The sequence below is a fragment of the Aethalodelphis obliquidens genome, unplaced genomic scaffold (assembly GCF_003676395.1).
Source record: "Aethalodelphis obliquidens isolate GAN/ISIS:26980383/991018 unplaced genomic scaffold, ASM367639v1 scaffold115, whole genome shotgun sequence".
NCBI classification, from domain to species: Eukaryota; Metazoa; Chordata; class Mammalia; order Artiodactyla; family Delphinidae; genus Aethalodelphis; species Aethalodelphis obliquidens.
In genome coordinates, this window is record NW_020838059.1 from 1,566,894 (window position 1) to 1,588,548 (window position 21,655).

Below are 21,655 nucleotides of genomic sequence, written 5' to 3' on the forward strand. Positions count from 1 at the left end.
CACACAGTCCCAGGACCTTTTTCAGGCTTCCACGACATTCATGGGGAATCTGGGCTCTAGATTCTGGCTGCTGGTGCGAGCACAAGCTTCGGCCTAAGGACTTCAGAGAGTAGGAGGATGCTATCATTGCCTTCTTTTCTACATTATTAACAATGCATTTGATTGGTGATTCTCTGTTTTACTAAGTACATTCACATCTGTTTTTTAAATTAAAAAATTTGTATTGAAGTATACTTGATCTACAATGTTGTGTTAGTTTCATGTGTACAGCAGAGTGATTCAGTGTTTTATGTAAATATATATATAATATTCATATATATGTATCCGATTCTTTCCCCTTATAGGTTATTACAAAATATTGAGTAGAGTTCCCTGTGCTATATGGTAGGTCCTTGTTGGTTATCTATTTTATATACAGTAGTGTGTAGATGGCAATCCCAACCTCCTAATTTACCCCTGCCCCACCCCTTTCCCCTTTGGTAACCATAAGTTTGTTTTCTACCACTGTGGGTCTATTTCTGTTTTGCATAGAAGTACATCTGGATCTTGTTTTTCGATTCCATATGTAAGTGATATCACATGATATTTCTCTTCCTCTGTCTGACTTATTTCACTTAGTATGATAATCTCTAGGTCCATCCGTGTTGCTGCAAATGGCATAATTTCTTATTTTTTACGGCTGAGTAATATTCCATTGTCTATATATACCATATCTCATTTATCCATTCATCTGTTGGTGGATGTTTAGGCTGCTTCCATGTCTTGGTTATTGTAAATAGTGCTGCAATGAACACTGGGGTGCACGCATCTTTTCGAATTATAGTTTTCTCCGGATATATGCCCAGGAGTGGGATTGGAGGATCACATGGTAACTTTATTTTAAATTAAAAGGTTTTTTTTACTTTTATCATTACAAACTTCCAATGCAGAGGGAGCATTGTAGTGGTTAAGAACATGGGACTTCATTTTGCAATATATACAAATATTGAATCATTATGTTGTATACCTGAAACTAATGTTGTGGATCAATTATACCTCAATAAAAAAAAAAAAAAGAAGGAAGGAACTGAGAAGTTTTCAGTTACTTTGCATAAAAAATTTTTGAATTATTTTCTAAATAAGACCCTTTTTTATAGGTATATTATAATCAATAAAGTGGTTTAAGTAATTAAAAAAAAACATGGGACCGTGGAACTGTATATACAGATTGCCTGGATGCGAATCCTAGCTCTTCCACTTGCTGGCTGTGTTGGCCTTAGGCAATTTTTTAATGGCTCTGAGTTTCACCTTCTTCATCTGTAAATGGGACTGATACTATCCCCGAGTGTTGTGATTGGGATAAAATGAGTTAATATTTATAAGGCACTTAGTGCCTGATACCATCATAGTGATTTCTATACAAATGTTTTGAAAATAGGCATGGATATTTCCACCCTGACATAGAATAATTTTCACTTTAGTGTTCCAAACAACCATTTGTGTTTGGCCAATTTTACCTCTTAAATATTTCGGGAATGCTTGCTCTCTCCTCCTTCTTTACTTCCACTGCCCTGGTTTCAGCACACAGTAACAGTAAACTGCTTACAGTTCTCCATGCCTTACTTGCTGGTCTTTCCTATTGCAATTCTCTGATTCCCATGGCACCCCCTTCTTTGGCTTTCTCCTACTTGTTCTCTATCACTGTTTATCCTCAGACTACAAACTCCTTAAGAGCAGAAACTGCCATTCTCCCTGGATTGTCAGCATCTATAACAATGTCTGGCACAAAGAAAATACTCAGCAAACGTGTATTGAATTAGTGGATGGTTGGTTGCTGTGTCCCAGGCACTATGTAGTAGTTTACAGGGGGATTTTCATTCAATCCTACCTAAAACTCTGTGTGATATTAAGTACAATTATTATCCCCAGTTTACAAATAGGAAAACTAAGACCTGGAAAGGTTAAATAACTTGCCCCTAAAATACCTATTTATATTCATATGGTTATTCTATTCTTATGTGATAATCTGTACTTTATAATGGTGTGTAGGAACAGAGGATGCCAGGAAGCCACAGCTGATATCCCTGATGCATGAAGATATGATATTCAATTTTCCTATTAAAAGCACAGTTACTTTATTTTTATGTAGCTTGTTCTCAAATCACAGTATTTTTTCTTTAGATAATTTTTTTAACATCTTTATTGGGGTATAATTGCTTTACAATGGTGTGTTAGTTTCTGCTTTATAACAAAGTGAATCAGTTCTTTAGATAATTTTTAATCTTCTATGAATGTAAAAATTGTGCATAAAGAAAAATGTGGCTATTTCTTACAACAATCAATTGATCTGGGGGTCCACTGGATGCTATGCTTTAATCCCATCATATAGTATATGTCAGGAGCTTTGGTTAGTATCTTATCCATACATAATCATTTGAAACAGTCATTCATGGTTAACTAAATTTATGAAAGGTTATCTACATCATTGAAATCATGTTTCTCTAGGGCATTTGTGGAAAGCTGTACAGATTAATGATAGCAGTAGTGGTGGTAGTGGTAGCAACAGCAGCAGCTACCATTTACTGAGCACCTACCATGTACCAGGGCTACTATGCTGTAAGTTTTACTTACAGTATCCCATGGAAGGCCTGTGCAATAGCTTCTGTTGTTTTATTTTACAGATGGGGAAACTGAGACTCAGAGAGTTTAACTCACTTTCTTGAGGTCACTCAGCTATTGAATAGTGGAACCAGACTGAAATCCAAATTTGTGTGTCTCTAAAGCCTGGGGTTTTAGTCCAAGCTAGACTTTGAAGGCTGTCCAAGTTACTTAACCCTCTCTGAGCTTCAGTTTCCTCATCTGTAAAATTGAGGGAAGTAACACACCTTGCAGTGTTGCTATGAAGATTTGAAATAATAGACGCCCAGGGCTCAGAGGCACATAGTAGGCATATAAGCCCTGGTGGGGTGGTGTTTATGCTTACGTGGGGTATTAAATGGGCAGAGGAAGATCTGAGATCCCTTTAAAGGCATTGGGGAGCTGAAGAGGAGGGATCTACAGCTTTGGCAGGCTTGAGAGCTGGCCCTCTCCCCTCCAGAATACAATGACCCAATGAAACTCTGAGCGACAGGCGAGGGGGCAGGGGCCTGAATCTGGCTCCAGCAACCTCTGCAGGGAATCGTGAGAGGGGCGGGAGCTGGGAGGGGCGTGGAAATCCCGGTTGTCAGAGGACTGCAGGTGTCAGGGAGTTAGTGTAGGTGGGCTCCCAGAGCCTGGCAGAGGGAGGAGGGGAGGCTGGAGCGGCAGAGCCGGCGGGGGAGAGAGGGAGGCGTGGCCCTGAGCCTGGGAGGCTGTCCTTAGACTGCTCTTCTCTTGCCGGGCAGTTTGCTGCATCTGGAGGAGCTCACTGGAGAATCTCCAACAGCGGAGTGGGCCTTCAACTACCGTAAGTACCTGCAAATGAGCGCATAGTCCAGTGGCTGAAGATTAAATACTGCCCATCAGATCCTAAACAAAACCCCGAAATAATCTCCCTGATGTAATTAATTGCCGTAAATCTAAATGCTCCCAAGTCTTTCCCCCCCACCCCCTTCATCCCTCCCTTTTTCCTTCCCTCCGCGATCCCAGCCGTGCCTCGCTGAGAATCTCTGGGCGCTGTAGATATCTTTCCTTTTCCTTCTCAGTCTTCCCTCCAAACCTTTAGCGGAGCATGTACCCGGCACCTCGCTGAGCCCAACCCCTTTGATTCCTGGAACCCTCAAAGCTATGCAGGGGGCGAGCCATTAGACATTTCAGGTTTGTCACCCTCAAAAGCACTGCGGCGCTGCCTAAGGGTGTGTAAAGTGCTTGGGGTGGAGTAGAAGGGAAGGGTGAAAAGGCTAGACTGCCGAAGTTGGCGGTGGGGGGGGGGGGAGTGTGAAAGGCCAAAAATGGGCGTGGCCAATTAACCTGAAGCCTGCAGCTCCTTCCAATGTTCCCTGGACAGAAGATTCATCATTTTGGCTGGATATAAATGGTAGAGTTTCCTTAGTAGGTTGCGGAGGGGTCAGCCATGCTGAGAAATCCAGCTTCCCTTATTCCCCTCAAGCCCCCAGGAAGCGAAACCCTGGTTTAGGGGTCTAAGTGGCAAGGCTAGAATCTCAGATGGCATTCCCTGGCAGAATCCCAGGTTGAACCTTTCCCTTGGCAGTAAAACCTGAGTTCCTCCAATAAATTCTGGCCTAAAGCCTCAGGGGAACAAAGCAACAGGGTGGCACCCAAGCCTGGGCCTGGGCCTGACCCTAAGAGGAGTGGGGGCAAGAGTCTGTAGGAGGTGAGATGAAAGAGCATCTTTAGGGTGCTATACCAGATTAATACCCCCTTTGGGAAGAAAAATAGCCAAGTTTTAATGAAATGTTCACTATGTGCCTGGCACTGTACATGTATTGTCTCAGATTCAACACAACAGCAAGGCTAGGTATATATTACTCCCCAACTTTATAGATAAGAAAAGTTCAGAGAGGGTAATTTGAGCATCCTTCAAGGCAAAGTAAGAAATGCAAAGGGAAACTGTGCTTCCCTGGATCTCTGATGGTCCACCTGCTTCCTACAGCCCAGGTGTTTGAATCTTCCTCTTTTTTCCTGCTCCTTCATCCCTCCTAGTGTTATCACTGGAGCAACTTAGGGACTTCAAGATCAGGATCAGTTTGGGGAAGCAAAATCACCGCTTTCTGTTCTGAGAGCTGCCTTTATCCCACTGTGTTGAAATAGAATTAAACAGCCAGAACCTCAGGCTCTGAGTAGAGAGTTGGTAGAAGGGAGTTAGCCTGAGTTTGTGTGATGGGCATATGCCTTTCCTTGGCAAAAGGATACTCTGGGTCCGGGGGTGGGGTAGGAGAGGCAGAAGAGTGTAAGGGGTCTACTTATGGACGTGTAGGGCCTGTGGTCAATAGTGATTTTCAAGAAAATGAGAAGGCCTCGCTGAACTCACATATCTTTGCCATATTCCCTGAAATTCAAGCAATTCTTTTTTTTTCCTTAGGGGCAATGAACAAGAATGCTTATAAATTATGGGCAGCCAATAAATCATTTGCATCTTATATCAGTTAGCTCAAGTAACTTGATTCCCCAACACCTACTCAAGATGGAGGCTTTGAGATTTTGGGGGGTAAGAAATAAAAGTAATATTAGATTTGAAGCATTCTGACATTCTGCATAAGGGCAGGCCTGGATGGGATGAGATGGTACAGGTGAGGTAGGGTGAGAAAGGGGTCAAGGGCTGCCTCTGAAAGTTTAAATACTGGTTTTAGAGCATAAGCATTAGAGTTAAACATAGATTTGCATTTTGGCTCTGATATTTAATATCTTTTGACTTTGGGCAAATTATATCCTGTCTAAGCCTCAGTTTCCTAGCCAGCAAAATGGTGATGGTAGAAACGCTTCCTTTGCTAGGTTGTTGAAGTACTCAGACAAAAATATATATGTATGAGTAAAGGATCTGAAAAGGTGACTCTCTACACCTCCCATCTCCCTCATACCATGTGGCTTCTGCTGGCCTGGATTAGGCCTCTGGGCCTCTGAGATCCCATGGAAAGACAGACATTTCAATAAATCTGACATGGTAGATACCAGCAAAGACCTTGGGTGGGAGAAGGGGGAAGTGAGGAAAAGGGACAAAGAGAAGAAGTAGCCAGTAACCCTGCCTGCCAGTGAGGGAGTGGAAGGAAGGGAGGGATGTCAGGTGCAACTTACTGATCCAAACTAAACTTTCCGAAGCAGGATCAGTCCCCTGAGTAAAAACACTTCTGCTTTTAGATCTCACCACCTGATGAGGGGCACAGCCCTTCAGGACTCCAGAGGCTCCATGACCCTGGACAGGCCAGGGGAAGGGGCCACCATGCTGCGGACATTCACTCTCTTACTCTTTTGCATTCGTGAGTACAAGGAAGTGGTGGCAGGGCAAGTGAACCTGTTATAGTTACCCCTATGGGAAGGGAATGGAGAATATTGAGGTTTGAGGGTGGGTGGGAACAATGAGGGGCTCTCCTTTACCATAATCTCTCTTTTCAGGGTTGAGTCTGGGTATGACACCAATAGGTAAGTGAGTCCTGCTACCTCAAGTACCTTCCTTCCTGAAGGCCACAAGACATTGACCTGCTTCCATGGCCCTGGACATAACTGCCTTGAGAGCCCAAAGGCAATTTCCAGATTGAGCTGGCTGGGAATCAGGACCTCTTACTTCATGACTTGGTTTCCCACAAAATAGTAAAGAACTTTGTCTCAGATGGAAAGGAAGCAAGACTTGCACTTCATTCCCCAACTCACTTGAATTCCTTAAACAAATATCTTGGGGTCCCTATCCCACCCCCATAAAAGTATGCATCCTGTCCCCAAGGGAAGAAAAAAGGAGGAATCTGGGTTGGGGCTAATTTTAAGGGACATTGGAGGGGCATGTTATGGGAGGGAGAGGGTTGGACTGCTGACATCTTTGTTATCTTTGGGAATGACAGCAATGATGCAATCTCAACCAGAGCTGTGGATAGAGACCAACTACCCCCAGGCCCCTTGGGAGAACATCACACTTTGGTGCAAAAGCCCCTCTCGGATTTCAAGCAAGTTCCTGTTGCTGAAAGATAAGACACAGATGACCTGGATCCGCCCTTCCCACAAGACCTTCCAAGTTTCATTCCCCATTGGTGCCCTTACTCAGTCCAATACAGGTCTTTACAGGTGCTGCTACTGGAAGGAGACGGGCTGGTCAGAGCCCAGTAAAGTTTTAGAGTTGGAGGCACCAGGTAAGACAGAGATAGATAATCAAGAATAAACTCCAGCTCCTGGGACTGAACCTTGCCTTCCCAGAGCAGGGTTTAATTCATTCGTTTGCCTCAAATGCATGCATGTATAATGCATGCATTCCACAGTTAGTAAATAAGTGCCTAGTCTCTATAGATGCAGAGTGAGGACACAGACTCTGGAACAGATCTAGAGGGCAAGCTCTCAACATAGGGGATACCCTAGATGGGGGAACAAGGGGTGACAAATAAGGGTCATACAGGGAAGACTCATTTAAGTAGAGCGCTCTGCCGCTCCCTGAGCAGCACTCCCCTTGCTCTTCCTGAATACCAGTTCATTCTCTCCTTCCAGGCCAGCTGCCCAAGCCCACTTTCTGGATCCAGGCTGAGACCTCCCCTCTTCCTGGATGTAATGTTAACATACTCTGCCATGGCTGGCTGCAGGATTTGGTATTCATGCTGTTCAAAGAGGGATATGCAGAACCCGTGGATTACCAAGTCCCAACGGGGACAGTGGCCATATTCTCCATTGCCAACATGACACCTGAGAGTGAAGGGGTTTACATCTGCCGCACTCACATCCAGATGCTCCCTACCCTGTGGTCAGAGCCCAGCAACCCCCTGAAGCTGATTGTGGCAGGTGGGTGTGGCTATGGCTGCTGGGGTCTGATGATCGTTGTCCCCGGGATCATGGTTGGATGAGCCAGCGTTTCTGACATTACTTTCCTTGCCCAGTTCTCTGCAAGGCCCATGAGCTAAAGTCATTTGACATTTTACTGAGATGCAAATTAGAATCACACATGCTATGAGGTAAATGTTTGGGAGCCAATCACTTGGCTAGTGAGTGAGTCCAGCCAAATGTCCAGCAGCTTCAGCTCATCACAGCTTTGTTGTTCTCTATTTGTCGAAAATCATGCATTCATTCATTCATTAGGCTTTTATTGAGCACTTAATATGTGCCAGGCACTGCCACTGCAGTCTTGTAAACTGACTTTTTTAATTTAAAGTATTTTTATTCTATTTCTGGGTTTTATTTTTAAGTGTGGAAAATAGAATGAGTTGCTAGTGCTGGTGATAAAAATAAACAAAAAAATGACAAAGAAAGTGATAGTTCATATTTTAGAAATGACTTTATAAATTAATTTAGTCTTGTATATACAGATCCAGTAAGGCAGTACCAAGCTTTAAACACAGTAGAAGCCTCCCCACAATGCCCAAACACTAGACACACACCCCCACTCCCCCACCCCATGGCCCGGATGCTTCTAGACAGAATTGGCCACACTTGCTTTAGTTCCCTCATCAAGTTAAATAGGCTTGGGGAAAGCTGTGGTGCCACAGAAAGTGCCTGAACTTAGAAGCAGTAATCCTAGTTTCTAGTTCCACCTCTGACACTGCCTCCCTGTGTGATACTGAGCAAGTAACTTCACCTCTGTGCTTCGGTTTCCCCCACTCTAAAATGGAATAACAGTATCTATCCAATCTACTGTATGATGCCTCTCTGTGACTCAGTTTTCTCATTTGCAAAATTGGTATAATAATAATGCCTACCTCACAGGGTTGTTGTGAGGATTTGCCTAAATATATGTACAGTGCCTGGCATATAAGTTCTCAATAAATGGTAGATATTAATTTTATTAGTATAGCTTTTTATTGAGGATCAAAGAACAAAAGCCTGTCTGTTTGAACTGTGTGTTATGGATGTTTGTTGTACGAATGCCTTTCCAGTATAGATGCCACTAACACACACTTCTGCAGTTACCTGTTTGCTGGTGTCCCCCACTAGGCCATGAGCTTTTGGCTAACAGGGACTGTGTCTATCTTCTTTACTTGTATATTCCTCGACCTACACGATGCCTGACACATCCTAAATGCTTAATGAGCATATGATAGAGCTGATCCTTCCAAGAATGGGTGGGTGGGCCTACCTGGGATTGGGATGGGTAAGAAGGAGTGGTTTGGGAGTGAGGTTTGCCCTCTATTTTGTAGTTTAATCTCTTTGGAGGAACAATACATGGAAATGAGGGTGTGACCCCATTAACAGAGGTTTCTTTGGGTTGCAGACTTACTGGCCAATCCCTCCTTATTGGCCTCTTTCAATCCCCTGTGGGAAGTGTCCTCTGTGAACTTATTGAGTTCAAAAGCCATCCTTAATACTGCAGTAGCATTCATGCTTTATGAAGATGGAATAAAAGTCATTTTCAGAAGTTTGGTTTCTTGGGTGGTTTGAAGAACTACATTTGGCATTTCAGGGACCTAAAGATACAGGGAATTACAAATGTAGATATTCCGCTGAGACACACCCTACACATAGTTAGAGCTCAGTGGAGCTGATAGAGTCTGGTGAGAGGGAAGGGGCATAAGTGAACTTACCCTTGATTGCCTCCTAGAAAAGGCAGAGATTCAAGGAAGGAAGAGGGAGCAGAGGGTAAACTTCAGCTATCACTTTCTATCTAAGGGAACTAGGAAAATTAAACCAGAATATAATAAGGAAGAATCATCCTACATCTAACTCAGGGTCTCTTCCCTTTCTAGGACTCTATCCCAAACCAACTCTGACAGCCTATCCTGGGCCCATCATGGCACCGGGAGAAAGCCTGAATCTCAGGTGCCAAGGGCCAATCTATGGAATGACCTTTGCTTTAATAAGGCGTGAAGACTTGGAGAAGTCCTTTTACCACAAGAGACCATTAAAAAATGAGGCATATTTCTTCTTCGGGGCTTTGAAAATCCACAATGCTGGACATTACCTCTGTTTTTACTATGATGGGTCACACAGGGGTTCACTCCTTAGTGATATCCTGAAAATCTGGGTAACCGGTAAGAGAAGGGGATGCAATGGGACCTATTGTAGGGGCTAAGGGTGTACAACTTGCTCAGGGCCTGCTGGAGAACCTAATCATGCAGCCAGGGATAATGGTGGGGGAAGGAGCAGAATTTGTGTAAGTGGACTTAGGATGGGATTTGCCAAGGGTGGACAGGAGGAAGAGAAAAAGAACCCTAAGTAGTGGGAGGGGTAAGTCAGACAGTTAGCCTTTTATATTTTGGGTCTTGTCCTAGACACTTTCCCGAAGACCTGTCTACTTGCTCAGCCCAGTCCTGTGGTCCAAATGGGTCAGAATGTGAGCCTGTGGTGTCGAGGGCCAGTGGATGGAGTGGAACTTACACTCTATAAGAAAGGAGAAGACAAAACACTTCAGCTCTTGGATACCACCAGCATCAGTGATGATGAGTCATTCCTCCTCAACAATGTGACCTATAGTGATGCTGGCATCTATAGCTGCCACTATCTCCTCTCCTGGAAGACCTCCATCAGGATGTCATCACACAACACCGTGGAGCTTGTGGTTGTAGGCAAGTGCTAAGAACTATTGTTTGTTTTAATCATCATTACAGTGTTATAAGAAGGAGCTGGTGGCCCTGTACCCTCTTGGATTTATGGGCCAAAGAAAAACACACTAGGAGGGTGGTGTAGAATTTTCTCCAAAAACTTTAGGTACCTTCTCTCCCAGGGTTGATACTCAAGCCCTGTCTCAGCATGGACAAGCTCCATCGTGACCCCTAGAAAAGTTATTTTCCTTAAGACCAGGGGAAACTTACAGGTATGGGTCTTTCTGATTGAAGCTAGGAGAATCAAGGAATGGGCCAAGGAGTTCTGATGCACAATCAAATTTTGAAGCCAGTGATCTAGTGGAAGTGAAAAAAAAGAGAAGACCAAATAAGGACCTGAGAAACATTTGTTGAGGGAGGAGGCACTGAGTTCAAAGTCATTTGTTCTAACTCTGGTCTCTGGATTGGTTGCAGATAAGCCCCCCAAACCCTCCCTGTCAGCCTGGCCCAGCACCGTGTTCAAGCTAGGAAAGGCCATCACCCTTCCGTGCCGAGTACCTCAACCAGTACTTGAATTTTGTCTGGAATGGGAAGAAAGAGCAACATCCCCAAAATTTTCAGTGGATGGAGACTTCATCATCAGTAATGTTGAAGGGAAAGGCACGGGGACCTACAGTTGCAGCTATCGCATAGAGGCACATCCTAACATCTGGTCATATCGCAGTGAGCCTCTGAAACTGATGGGGCCAGCAGGTGAGAGGAACACTCTTCACAGGGATGCCCCCTCCGCAGCTTTGGCCATCATACCTCTGGGATCCCAGAACAATGCCCAGAAGGATGTGGAAAGGGTAGTTGGGGGCTTGTAAGTCAGGGCCCTTGGGTTTGGGCATCTTTCCTCTGGAGTGGTCTCACAGTCACTCAAAGGCAGTGAGCAGGATACTTTCAAGGGTCCTATTCTTCATGAAAATAAGGCCACTTTTGTCTCAACTTCCCTTCACCTGCAGTAACCAGATCCCCCTCCCCCCATGAATGTATTCAACAGTCCCTGTCCCCATCAAGGTCCCTGCTTTTGGTCTTCTCTGGCCACAGGCTTTCTCACCTGGAATTACGTTCTGAATGAGGCTATCAGGTTGTCCCTAATCGTGCAGCTTTTTGCCTTGCTGTTGGTAGAGCTGTGGATAAGGTGGAAGTGTCGGAGACTCAGAATCAGGTAACTGTCTTGTCCCAACCCCCTGTTCCTCAATCTAGCTGAGTTCAGGCTCCCCAGAGACTCAGGAATGGGTCATACTCCAGTTGAGACAAGCCACAGGGGGGGACCCTTTGTATCCTCTACCTTCTGGGCTTAAGATATAAGACTTTCTCATTCCAGCAGTTTCTCTTTCACCTCACAGAGGGGTCGGCACCCAAGCCATAGGGTGGAGAAATGCATATTTCTCAGAGCCTGGAGAAGTAATCAGAACCTTGTTCACTGATTCCCCCAGGAGGGTGCCCAAATCTCCCTCCCAAGCCACCCTGCCTCTCAGAGATGATTGATGTCTTACACATTAACTTCAACTGAACTTTTTTTGTAAGAAGCCATGCTGTCCTGTCTCCCAGGATGTTATCTAACTCCCATCCCAACTTTCACCCTTACCCCTAGCTCTCAAGGGCTAGCAAGACTTGTAGTCCATCCTAGCTGCTATGGAAGCCAGTCTCTCTGCCACTCTGGCCCCCAACCACTGTGCAGAGCATTCTGAGAATATAGCCTTAGCCTGGGTGGGCATCTGATGAGGGAATGGATTGGGCCAGGGAATCAGACTGCTTCCTCTGACCCATAAAATGTCAAGCCAAACAGGTTCTCCTGCCATTTACTTTTATCCTTTTGTGTCCCCTGGGTCATCTCCTTCTCTCCCTGATCCTTACGGCCTTGTGCTCAGGCTATTCTGCCTGAAAATGAGAAGAGAAATGACAGCTCCTAGCTTGGTGGGGCCTCTGTTCCCAAACGCCTTGCTTACTTTCCCCCACCTTGTGATCCTGGCTGTACCCCTCCCCCACCATGATCACAGGACTTCGTGTGCCTGGGAGTATTCAATATACAATGGATGATGACTATGACTGTGTGTGTCTGTGTTTCCCGCTGGGATCTGAGGAACAGAGTGCTTGGGTAATGAGGAGAGAGCCAGCTAAACTTTCTGCAAAACCACTACCCTTCGAGCTTTCAAAAACTTTCAATGGGGGTCAAGTCCTACTTCTCCACAGAACCTATCCTGAGTTCCACATACACTGGGGTAACCTTCAAGCCAGGGGTTAGAAAAAATGTAGCTTCAAGTGCCCCACCTCAGCCCAGGTCCACTGCATCAAAGAATGAATTTGGAAACCAGACTTCAGAGAATGCAGCTTGAAAAGCATGTTTTCCTGGCCAGGAAGGAGGGTCAGTGTTTTCTAAGTAAAAATTGTCAAATGAATTTTGGCTTAGTATAATCTAATTCTACAGGACCCATAACCTAAAAATGCTGCACATTTCTAGTCATAATCTGGGTGGGGGTAGAGAGATCCCACTCTCTGACAAGCTTAGCTCAGCACTGACAATCCTCTGGTAATTCACTGTTGCTGCCTAGGCAACCCTTCCATAACAAAGGCAGGTGAGGCAGGTCGGTCGGAGGACCAATACTGCCATAATAAAAACTGCTTCCAAACTTAAACTTGATGACTGAGAAACCCCCAAGATTTCTCCCTCCACCCCCACACCCACCACCCAGAGCTGCCGATTACACTGAGCTCCAGGGGTTCTGAGAGCTGGAGTTACAAAGGCATTTTCACATCTGACATCTCAATTCCAGCAACAGCCTAATCAGGGGCCTTGGGGACCTGACATTTGATATTGTCTGGGGATGGGGGAGGGGGCAGGGGGCACGTGGGTCATGAAAGAGCAAGAGGTTTGTAGGTGGTGAGGCCCTCAAAAAGAAAAGTCATCCATGTCAGAAAAGATTATATCCCATTATCCTGGCCATATCCAATCCCTATTGGGTGGTGAGTAAGCCAATGACATAAATTGCCGCCCCCTTCTCTCCGCCCTCCCCTTAATCCCAGCAACTCCTCTCATCTCTTTTCTGGTCTTGCTAGAGAAGCCTGGTTGCTGGGAACAGCTCAAGGGGTCACCATGCTCTTCATACTCACAGCTCTTCTCTGCTGTGGTGAGTAGAAGGGGGTGGGGAAGGGGCCTGGGCAGAAGGCCGGGGTGAAGTCCCGTGGGGGAGGGGACAAAGCCCTGGCAGCAATTTCTTTTGCAGGACTGTGCAATGGGGTATTGACAGAAGAGACTGGTGAGTTTTTCCTGCTCCAGACTGGGACATTCCTCCCTGGAGATCCGAAATAACTACAGAGTGTCAGTGTCAGTGGCCAGGGAGTGACTGGTTGGGAGGGAAGGACAGCCAGGAAGGGGCACTTGCTAAAGCTGCTGGCAAAACTCAGCCTCCAACTCTGCTTTTCTGCCTGCAAAATTTCCCCCAAGCTTCTGCATTTTTCTGACCCTCAGCTGAGACATCAGCTTCCCCTTTCCCCAGCACCTGCGGAGAGAAGGAAAGAGTTTGGATTGAGGTTGAAAGGGGAGGTGGGCAATGTGATCTGGGGAGGGTGTTCAAGGGCAAGGAAAAGGGGAGGGTGAGGGTGAGGGAGGATGGCTTCACTAACTCTGCTGTTTCTAGAAATAATCATGCCAACCCCAAAGCCTGAGCTGTGGGCAGAGACCAACTTCCCTCTGGCCCCGTGGAAGAACTTAACCCTCTGGTGCAGAAGCCCTTCTGGCTCAACTAAGGAATTTGTATTGCTGAAGGACGGGACCGGGTGGATTGCAACTCGCCCGGCCTCAGAGCAGGTCCGGGCTGCCTTCCCCCTTGGAGCCCTGACCCAGAGCCACACCGGGAGTTACCACTGCCATTCGTGGGAGGAGATGGCTGTGTCAGAGCCCAGTGAGGCACTTGAGCTGGTGGGGACAGGTAAGAAAAGGCAGAGGGTCCTCACGGAGTGATCCCCAGTGCCCCTGGGACTCCAGCACTGTTCCTAGGGATGGGGAATGCTCAGAGACCCAGAGCCCAAGGGGCTTCTGCTGCCTGTAGGAGAGGAGGGGCACTGAAATGGGGGGAGGGGTGGGGAGCAGAGTTATGAGAAGACTGACAGGAAGAGGCAAAGGCCAGTCCAGGATGGATTTCTATTTTGCTGACAAAGTGACTCCGAGTGTCCCTGTTTTGTTTTCCAGACATCCTCCCCAAACCTGTCATTTCTGCTTCCCCCCCAGTTCGGGGCCAGGAACTGCAAATCCGGTGCAAAGGATGGCTGGCAGGCATGGGGTTTGCTCTGTATAAGGAGGGAGTGCAGGAACCTGTCCAGCAACTTGGTGCCCTTGGGAGAGAAACCTTCTTTACAATCCAAAGAATGGAGGATAAAGATGAAGGCAATTATAGCTGCCGCACTCACACTGAAAAGCGCCCCTTCAAGTGGTCTGAGCCCAGTGAGCCCCTGGAGCTTGTCATAAAAGGTAGAGCTGAAAGGGGTGTGTGAGAGAGGAGTGGGGAAGCAAAGCTCTGGGTCAGACACCCCTCTCCTCACAGCAAACTTTGCTGCTGGTCCTAGGAGCCTGTGTCCAATCTTAGAGCCAGGCAGGCGTGGCGCTGGGAGTGCCAGGGCCTCTGGCTGCACGATATTAATAGCCATAATCGTTATTAATAGCTGGGGTTTGTAGAGGGTGATTTAATTTTTCTAATTATTTTCATATCAATTATCTCATTTAGCTATAGAGCAAATATTCAAAGGAGGTGCATCAGGTACCATTTCCCCTTCTTGTCCAAATGGGCAAACTGAGGCTCAGGGAATCAGCAGAGCCCCAGTGACAATTCACCCTTTTAGCTAGCTTCCATTGCTTGTTCTGCTGACAGGGAGGATTCGGCTGGAGGAGGTGAGGGGTGGGGTGAGGGGTCCCTGTGAAAAGTTCATCTGCAAAGTGGTTTTGCCTTGACTTTTAAATGCACCTTCTTCTGAATGAAATACTATAGGAAACAAAGCAGCTTTCTGGAACCAATATTTGCTATATTAGCAATCTTTCTTCTCTCTTAATTTGGTTTTGTATTGTGTTTGGTTTTTTGCCTTCTAGAAATGTACCCCAAGCCCTTATTCAAGACATGGGCCAGTCCTGTGGTCACTCCTGGTGCCCGAGTGACTTTCAATTGCTCCACCCCCCACCAGCAAATGAGCTTTATCCTTTACAAAGATGGAAGTGAAATAGCGTCCAGTGACAGGTCTTGGGCGAGTCCGGGAGCCAGTGCGGCCCACTTTCTGATCATTTCGGTGGGCATTGGTGATGGAGGGAATTACAGCTGCCGCTATTATGACTTTGCTATCTGGTCTGAGCCCAGTGACCCTGTGGAGCTCGTGGTGACAGGTCAGGAGTGGGGAAATGCAGGTGGAGGTGGTACTGACTCTGGGACAGTGGGCGGGAGGGCTGTCAGTGGGAGAGGAAGAAGTGCTCCTTCTAAAAGTCACCAAGAATGTGCTTAGGACCGTGCCTAACACATGGTAAACAGTCCATGTAAGGCAGCTGCCTTATATGATCACTAATACAGGAAGGTGAGAAAGAGGAGAAGAGGGAGGAAAATAATTCACGTCTGGGGAAAGAAATGAGGCAGATGGGGGTGTTTCACATGTTGCCCTATTTCTGAAATCTTTTTGTGGCTTGGCCTTGAGCTTTAGGCCCAATGTCCACTTTTTCTTTAGCTGGGCTGTCAGAGATTGGTGGGCTGGATGGATGGCCCTCAGAGAAATGGCGGAGACCTTGAAATGTCTACTGCATATTATGCAGCCATTACAAATGATAGTTTTCAAAGGCTGTTTAACGTCATAGGAAAATATTTACAACATAAAGTGAAAAATATTAAACTACACAATTGTGCATATAGTAGGCCCAATTATGCAAATAGTTAGAGCTACAATGACATGGCCATGTACAAAAAAATAAATGGGAAATAAATACATAAAAATGTAGCAAGAATGGTTATCTTTGAGCAGTAGAATTGTATTTTCTTCATAGGTTTTTTTCTGTATTTTCTAATTTTCTACAATAAGCATATATTGTTTTTTCTAATAACACTAAAAAAACAATGTTCAGAATGTCAGGGGCAGGATTCTCTCATGCTGTGATCTCTTTAATTTCAGAATTCTACCCCAAACCCACTCTCCTGGCACAGCCAGGTCCTGTGGTGCTTCCTGGGAAGAATGTGACCCTGCGCTGCCAAGGGACTTTCCAGGGCATGAGGTTTGCCCTCTTGCAGGAGGGAACCCAGGTTCCCTTACAGTTTCAGAGTGCCTCAGGGAATGTGGCTGACTTTCCCCTCCACGCTGTTGGAGCAGACGACTCTGGGAACTATAGTTGTGTCTACTATGAGACCACTATGTCAAACAGGGGATCATATCTCAGCAAGCCTCTTATGATCTGGGTGACTGGTAAGGACTGACAAGACATGGGACTGGGACAGAGACAACTGGAATAAGGGTTAGAGAGGGTGATCCCTCTTGGAAGGGTAGGCTAGGCCATGGAGGGGAACGGTTGTGTCTGGAAGGAGAAAAATAAAGGATTAATTCAGCGAGTGATAAGTTTGCATACTAACCACTTTCCATCTTTGGTCTCTTCCTAGACACATTCCCCAAGCCATGGTTGTTTGCTGAGCCCAGTTCTGTGGTTCCCCTGGGGCAGAATGTTACTCTCTGGTGCCAAGGGCCAGTCCACGGAGTAGGGTACATTCTGCACAAAGAAACAGAAGCCACTTCAGTGCAGCTCTGGGGATCCATCAGTAATGATGGGGCATTCCCCATCACCAATATATCTGGTGCTAACATAGGTCGTTACAGCTGCTGCTACCATCCTGACTGGACCAGCCCTATCAAGATACAGCCTAGCAACACCCTGGAACTTATAGTCACAGGTAAGGGGAAGATGCTCTGGCGTGAGCAGGGGAGTAAAGAGTGAGTAAGCTGTCAGATGGTTCATGGGAAACGGTAAACGGTTTTCCAAGAGCTCAAGGAGAGGCAAGCAGTAGTCTCTCCTCTTTATTGAGACTCCAGTGATGCCCTGGAAAGTGGCCACCTCTCTATGACCAAGAGTCAATTTCTTCTAGGTTTGCTCCCCAAACCCAGCCTATTAGCCCAGCCTGGTCCCATGGTGGCCCCTGGAGAAAACATGACTCTTCAATGTCAAGGGGAACTGCCAGACTCAACATTTGTCCTGTTGAAGAAGGGTACTCAAGAGCCCTTAAGGCAACAGAGGCCAAGAGGGTACAGGGCTGACTTCCGGATGCCAGCAGTGAGCAGTGAAGATTCTGGGATGTATAGCTGTGTTTATTATTTGGATTCTGCTCCCTTTGCAGCTTCTAATCTCAGTGACTCCCTGGAGATCTGGGTGACTGGTAAGGTCTTGGAGATTTCAGCAAGAGTCTAGATTTTGTAGTTTCTTAGTAGTTAGCCCTAAGGGGGTAAAGGGCTGGGTTCAAGGCCATTTCTAACTCTGTGTCCTGGTTGGCTGCAGATAAGCCCCCTAAACCCTCCCTGTCAGCCTCGCCCAGCACTGTGTTCAAGCTAGGAAAGGATATCACCCTTCAGTGCAGAGGACCCCTGCCAGGTGTGGAGTTTGTCCTGGAACATGATGGAGAAGAAGCGCCTCAGCAGTTTTCAGAGGATGGAGACTTTGTCATCAACAACGTAGAAGGAAAGGGCATTGGAAACTATAGCTGCAGCTACCGTCTGCAGGCCTACCCTGATATCTGGTCAGAGCCTAGTGATCCCCTGGAGCTGGTGGGGGCAGCAGGTGAGATGATAATCCCTCCATGGTTCTGGCATGACATACGTGGGATCCCAGAGATAGTCTCCATGGAGACAGGCCAAACATGGAGGGGGAGGGGTTTGGAATCAGAGACCTCAAGTGTGGTCATTTTTCTTTCTCCTAGGGATGGTAAGGAGGTGGAACCTCAGATTCACTCAAAGATAGTGAGAAGGATACTTTCAAGGCCTCTTCCACCCCCCAAAAGGAGGGCTGCTTCTGCCTCAGCATAAGCACTGCCTCTGACCACCCCATCTGCAGTCTCAACACATGGTTCCCGAGTGAACCCCGGAGGAGGCCAGATGAGGGGGCAACAAGAGATCCAGGGGAGCGTACATGCACTGATCTCTATGGCCTTGGTTTCTGCTCTTTTATCACCACAGGGCCTGCTGCTCAGGAATGCACTGTGGGGAACATTGTCCGAAGTACCCTGATCGTGGTGGTGGTTGTAGCTTTAGGGGTGGTGCTAGCCATAGAGTGGAAGAAGTGGCCTCGACTCCGAACCAGGTAATTGCCTTATGTCAGCCTCCTTCTGTGAACCCAGGGGCTTCTGTTAAAACAATGGTACATATGCTCCTCTAGAATCTGAGTCCCACAATGCAACCTGTTTTCAGGTTGATGGCTCTGGAGCCTCTCTTAGTCATGTCTTTTTCTCTACACAGAGGCTCAGAGACAGATGGAAGAGACCAGACCATAGCCTTGGAAGAGTGTAACCAAGAAGGAGACCTGGGCACCAATACCAACTCTCCCTCATCGATCTCTCAGGGAACCTCAGTGGAACTGCCAGTCCCAATATAATAATCACCTCCTTGGCAAGAGCTTTCCTCTCCTCTTTTTTTATCCTCAGAGACCTGCACATCTGGCTGGTTTCCCTGGGAGTCCACCCCATCTACTGTTCCTTGGCCACTAATCACCTGAGATAGGTCAAGGGGATTTTAGGAGTTGAGAGCCCTACCAGGGTGAGATGTTTCCTGAAGAGAGAGTCCCTGCCCTCGTAACTCCTCACTGTACTGATTTACTGGTGCATGAAATTCTATTAAAAATGTATTCTTCTGAATAAAGAGAGTATTCACTATTTAACTGCAAAAACTATGGCAGTGGTTTTCCATTGGTTTGTTGTCCACTTAACACTTAGCAAAAATGGTGTATTGGAGCTGATCTCCATGGCAGAATAAGAGAGCACAGCGCTGCTAGTACAGAGAAAGGAGCTCAAGGATGGGGTCGGGGAGGAGGGAAGGCTCCAAAATGTCCATTTTGGTTTGGGACATGGTAACTGAACAGAATGTCCCATCATCCTTCCATTTCATTTTTGAATGAATGGAAGAATGAATGAATGGCAATGTTCTCTCCAAGTTGAGCCTGAGGAGGGCAAACACTGAAGTTACATACTTTCTACTGTGCTACTTCTAGGTCTGTAGTACACCTGCTTTCCAGTGTTAGGATTAGTCCACTACAGAACTTGGAGATCGGCAAAGTGTGCTTTGTGGCCCTTAACTAACAACCACAGGTGTACATTAATTCACTCTTAAGTGTGAAAGGTTGATAAAAGCTGAATATTTTGCCCCTCCCTAAAGAAAGCCCTGTTTTCTCTGGTGGTGGGATCTCAAAGAGTGAGTAAGCAAGTGAGGTGATTGGTTTAGAGCAGGAGACCTCCCAGTGTCCTGTCCCAGTGTTCTTTCCCAGTATTCCAAACGGAGGCTGGCTCGCATTCCGAGCCCCTGATCTCTTTCCTTGGATCGGCATGCAACTTGCCGCATGGGTGGGAATCCAGTACACATTAGGAGGGTTGTATTGGGGAAGGGGGCTTACCTAATTCCTTAAACCTGTTCAAGACCTCAGAAGAACTGACCTATGGGTCCTAGAGGAGGTCACAACCCCTTCACATCTGACCCTAAAGTTCCTTACCTCCCAACACTGTTTAATTCTAAGCTATCACTGTTCAATAGAGCGATGTACAAGGGTGCTGTACACAGTGAGTTATTTATCCTTGGTTACGATAAAATTTAGAAAACAACTCCCATATTCTTATATCAGGAAGCTTATTTACCCAGCAACTTAATGAAAAAAATGCATCACATTTCCCTTAATCCTTACAGAATGAAACACTCTTGAGTACTATAGACTAATTTGTATTAAGCTCTTTGGAATGTAGAAGTACAAAGTCTCACTCTGATTTCCATTTGATGAGATTCTATTAGTCGCATATACTAATTTCTTATAGTGTTTCTAAAAATTCATTTCAAAAATGCTTTTACATTTGAATTTAGGAAAACCTAATTGTTGCTTTCTGCCAAACACCACTAGCTGCCTTCAAACTCTCCATCCCTAACCCTCAAGCAAGCTGTACATTTTGAACACTGGAGGGAGGCCTGGTTTTGGTCGTTGGTTTTAGGATAGAAGTCCTTTGATCAGGTCTGATTTTGTTTTCCAATCATTGGATATTCCAGCGTGTATTGTCAAGCCTAGTGGTAGGGCTGTGCAAGTTAGCAAGTGATCACTTGATTGCTTTAGCTATTCAGGGAAAGAGAGATGGGAAGAAAAGAGCAGAGGGCCAAGGACTGAAATTTACAGAAACCTCTGCGTTAGAAAAGCAGGATGAAGATGAAGCAAAGATGATAGAAAAAGACTTGTGAAATCCAGACATTGAACCTGGGGTCTCCAGTATCAAAGAGTCAAACAGAGATACCCGTGCAATAAGAGAAAATTCTGATAAATCTTTAAATGAGAAACAAGTAGTGAGAAATATTGTGACACTGGACTGTTAGTTGGTTTTCTAAAAGCATTCACATATACTATTCTTACACTTAGAGAACCAAGTTCTACATGATTTAGAAGAGAAAAAAAATAGTTGTCAATTAACTGTGAAATACTTAAAGAGTGGCTTTGGGCTTTAACTTTCCTACTCACTGTCAGAGCTATTTCAATGAATTAAATATCTATTTATAATGCAAAGGTAGCTTGTTGCTGACAATGCTCCACATGGTATGTTTTTTTTAACCTGGTTGCCATGGGAATCAGTCCCTTTACCCCTGGCTGGCCTCTAATCAGCTCAGCATCAAGTAATTTCTGGGAAATGGACTCTCAATTAGGGTGGAATGGACCTTTGAGAGGAGAATTTGTCTCTGGGACTCCAGAAACAAAGGCCAAAAATCCTCTCCTCAGTTCTAAAAAACAAATGTAAATTACCCTCTGTCCATGGGTCACATCTTTGTCCTCAGCATCTTAGAGCTACAAAGATTGTCAAGGTGGTGTGATCCAGTCCCCAACCCAGTACAGAATCTCCTTTATAGCAAAGCTGACAGGTAGTACACAGCCTCTTTCTGTACACCTCCAGCGATGGGGAGCTCACCACTCCATGACACAACCTGAGAATTTCAGATTGCTTGACTGATCTCATATCTGCCTGTGTATATTCCCTTCATACTCACTGGCTCTAGTTCTGACCCAAGTTGCAACCTAGATGAAATCTACTTCTTACACATAATAATCTTACAACATTTGGAAGACATGAGTTGTCTTCCTTGAGTCCAGAATATCTCACTCAGTGTTGCTTCCAGGGTTTGGTCAACACTCGTTTGCAAATGTATCTCTATGTAGTTAACTCTCAATTATCCAGGTTTTGGAGAGGGAAGAGTTCATGCCTACCCGACTCCTGCCAGATTCAACCAGAACAGCTTTTTTATATAGTTTATATACCCGTTAATTATACAGAATATTAAACAATGAAGAAAGATGT

The 21,655-nt window shown here is 45.8% G+C and overlaps 1 protein-coding gene across 1 annotated transcript; it reads left to right on the plus strand.

Moving 5' to 3' along the window:
- Positions 1 to 998: 998 nt before the first annotated feature.
- On the plus strand, positions 999 to 18,992 carry IGSF1 (immunoglobulin superfamily member 1). The gene is made up of 20 exons (XM_027097540.1): positions 999 to 3,424; positions 5,773 to 5,891; positions 6,028 to 6,054; positions 6,468 to 6,752; positions 7,102 to 7,389; positions 9,285 to 9,569; positions 9,810 to 10,103; positions 10,554 to 10,832; positions 11,169 to 11,289; positions 13,182 to 13,252; positions 13,349 to 13,381; positions 13,763 to 14,053; positions 14,314 to 14,592; positions 15,205 to 15,492; positions 16,263 to 16,550; positions 16,742 to 17,029; positions 17,222 to 17,509; positions 17,629 to 17,907; positions 18,303 to 18,426; positions 18,582 to 18,992. The coding sequence occupies exons 2-20, from the start codon at positions 5,786 to 5,788 to the stop codon at positions 18,715 to 18,717; spliced, it is 4,050 nt and encodes a 1,349-aa protein (XP_026953341.1). The 5' UTR covers positions 999 to 3,424; positions 5,773 to 5,785; the 3' UTR covers positions 18,718 to 18,992.
- The last annotated feature ends 2,663 nt before the right edge of the window (positions 18,993 to 21,655 follow it).

Bases quoted from the DNA above. Each gene is read 5' to 3' on its own strand.
- IGSF1 (XM_027097540.1), top strand. From the start codon at position 5,786: ATGAGGGGCACAGCCCTTCAGGACTCCAGAGGCTCCATGACCCTGGAC. The intron at 7,390-9,284 runs GTGGGTGTGGCT...TTCCCTTTCTAG, and splicing joins CCTGAAGCTGATTGTGGCAG to GACTCTATCCCAAACCAACT. The intron at 14,593-15,204 runs GTAGAGCTGAAA...TTTGCCTTCTAG, and splicing joins CCTGGAGCTTGTCATAAAAG to AAATGTACCCCAAGCCCTTA.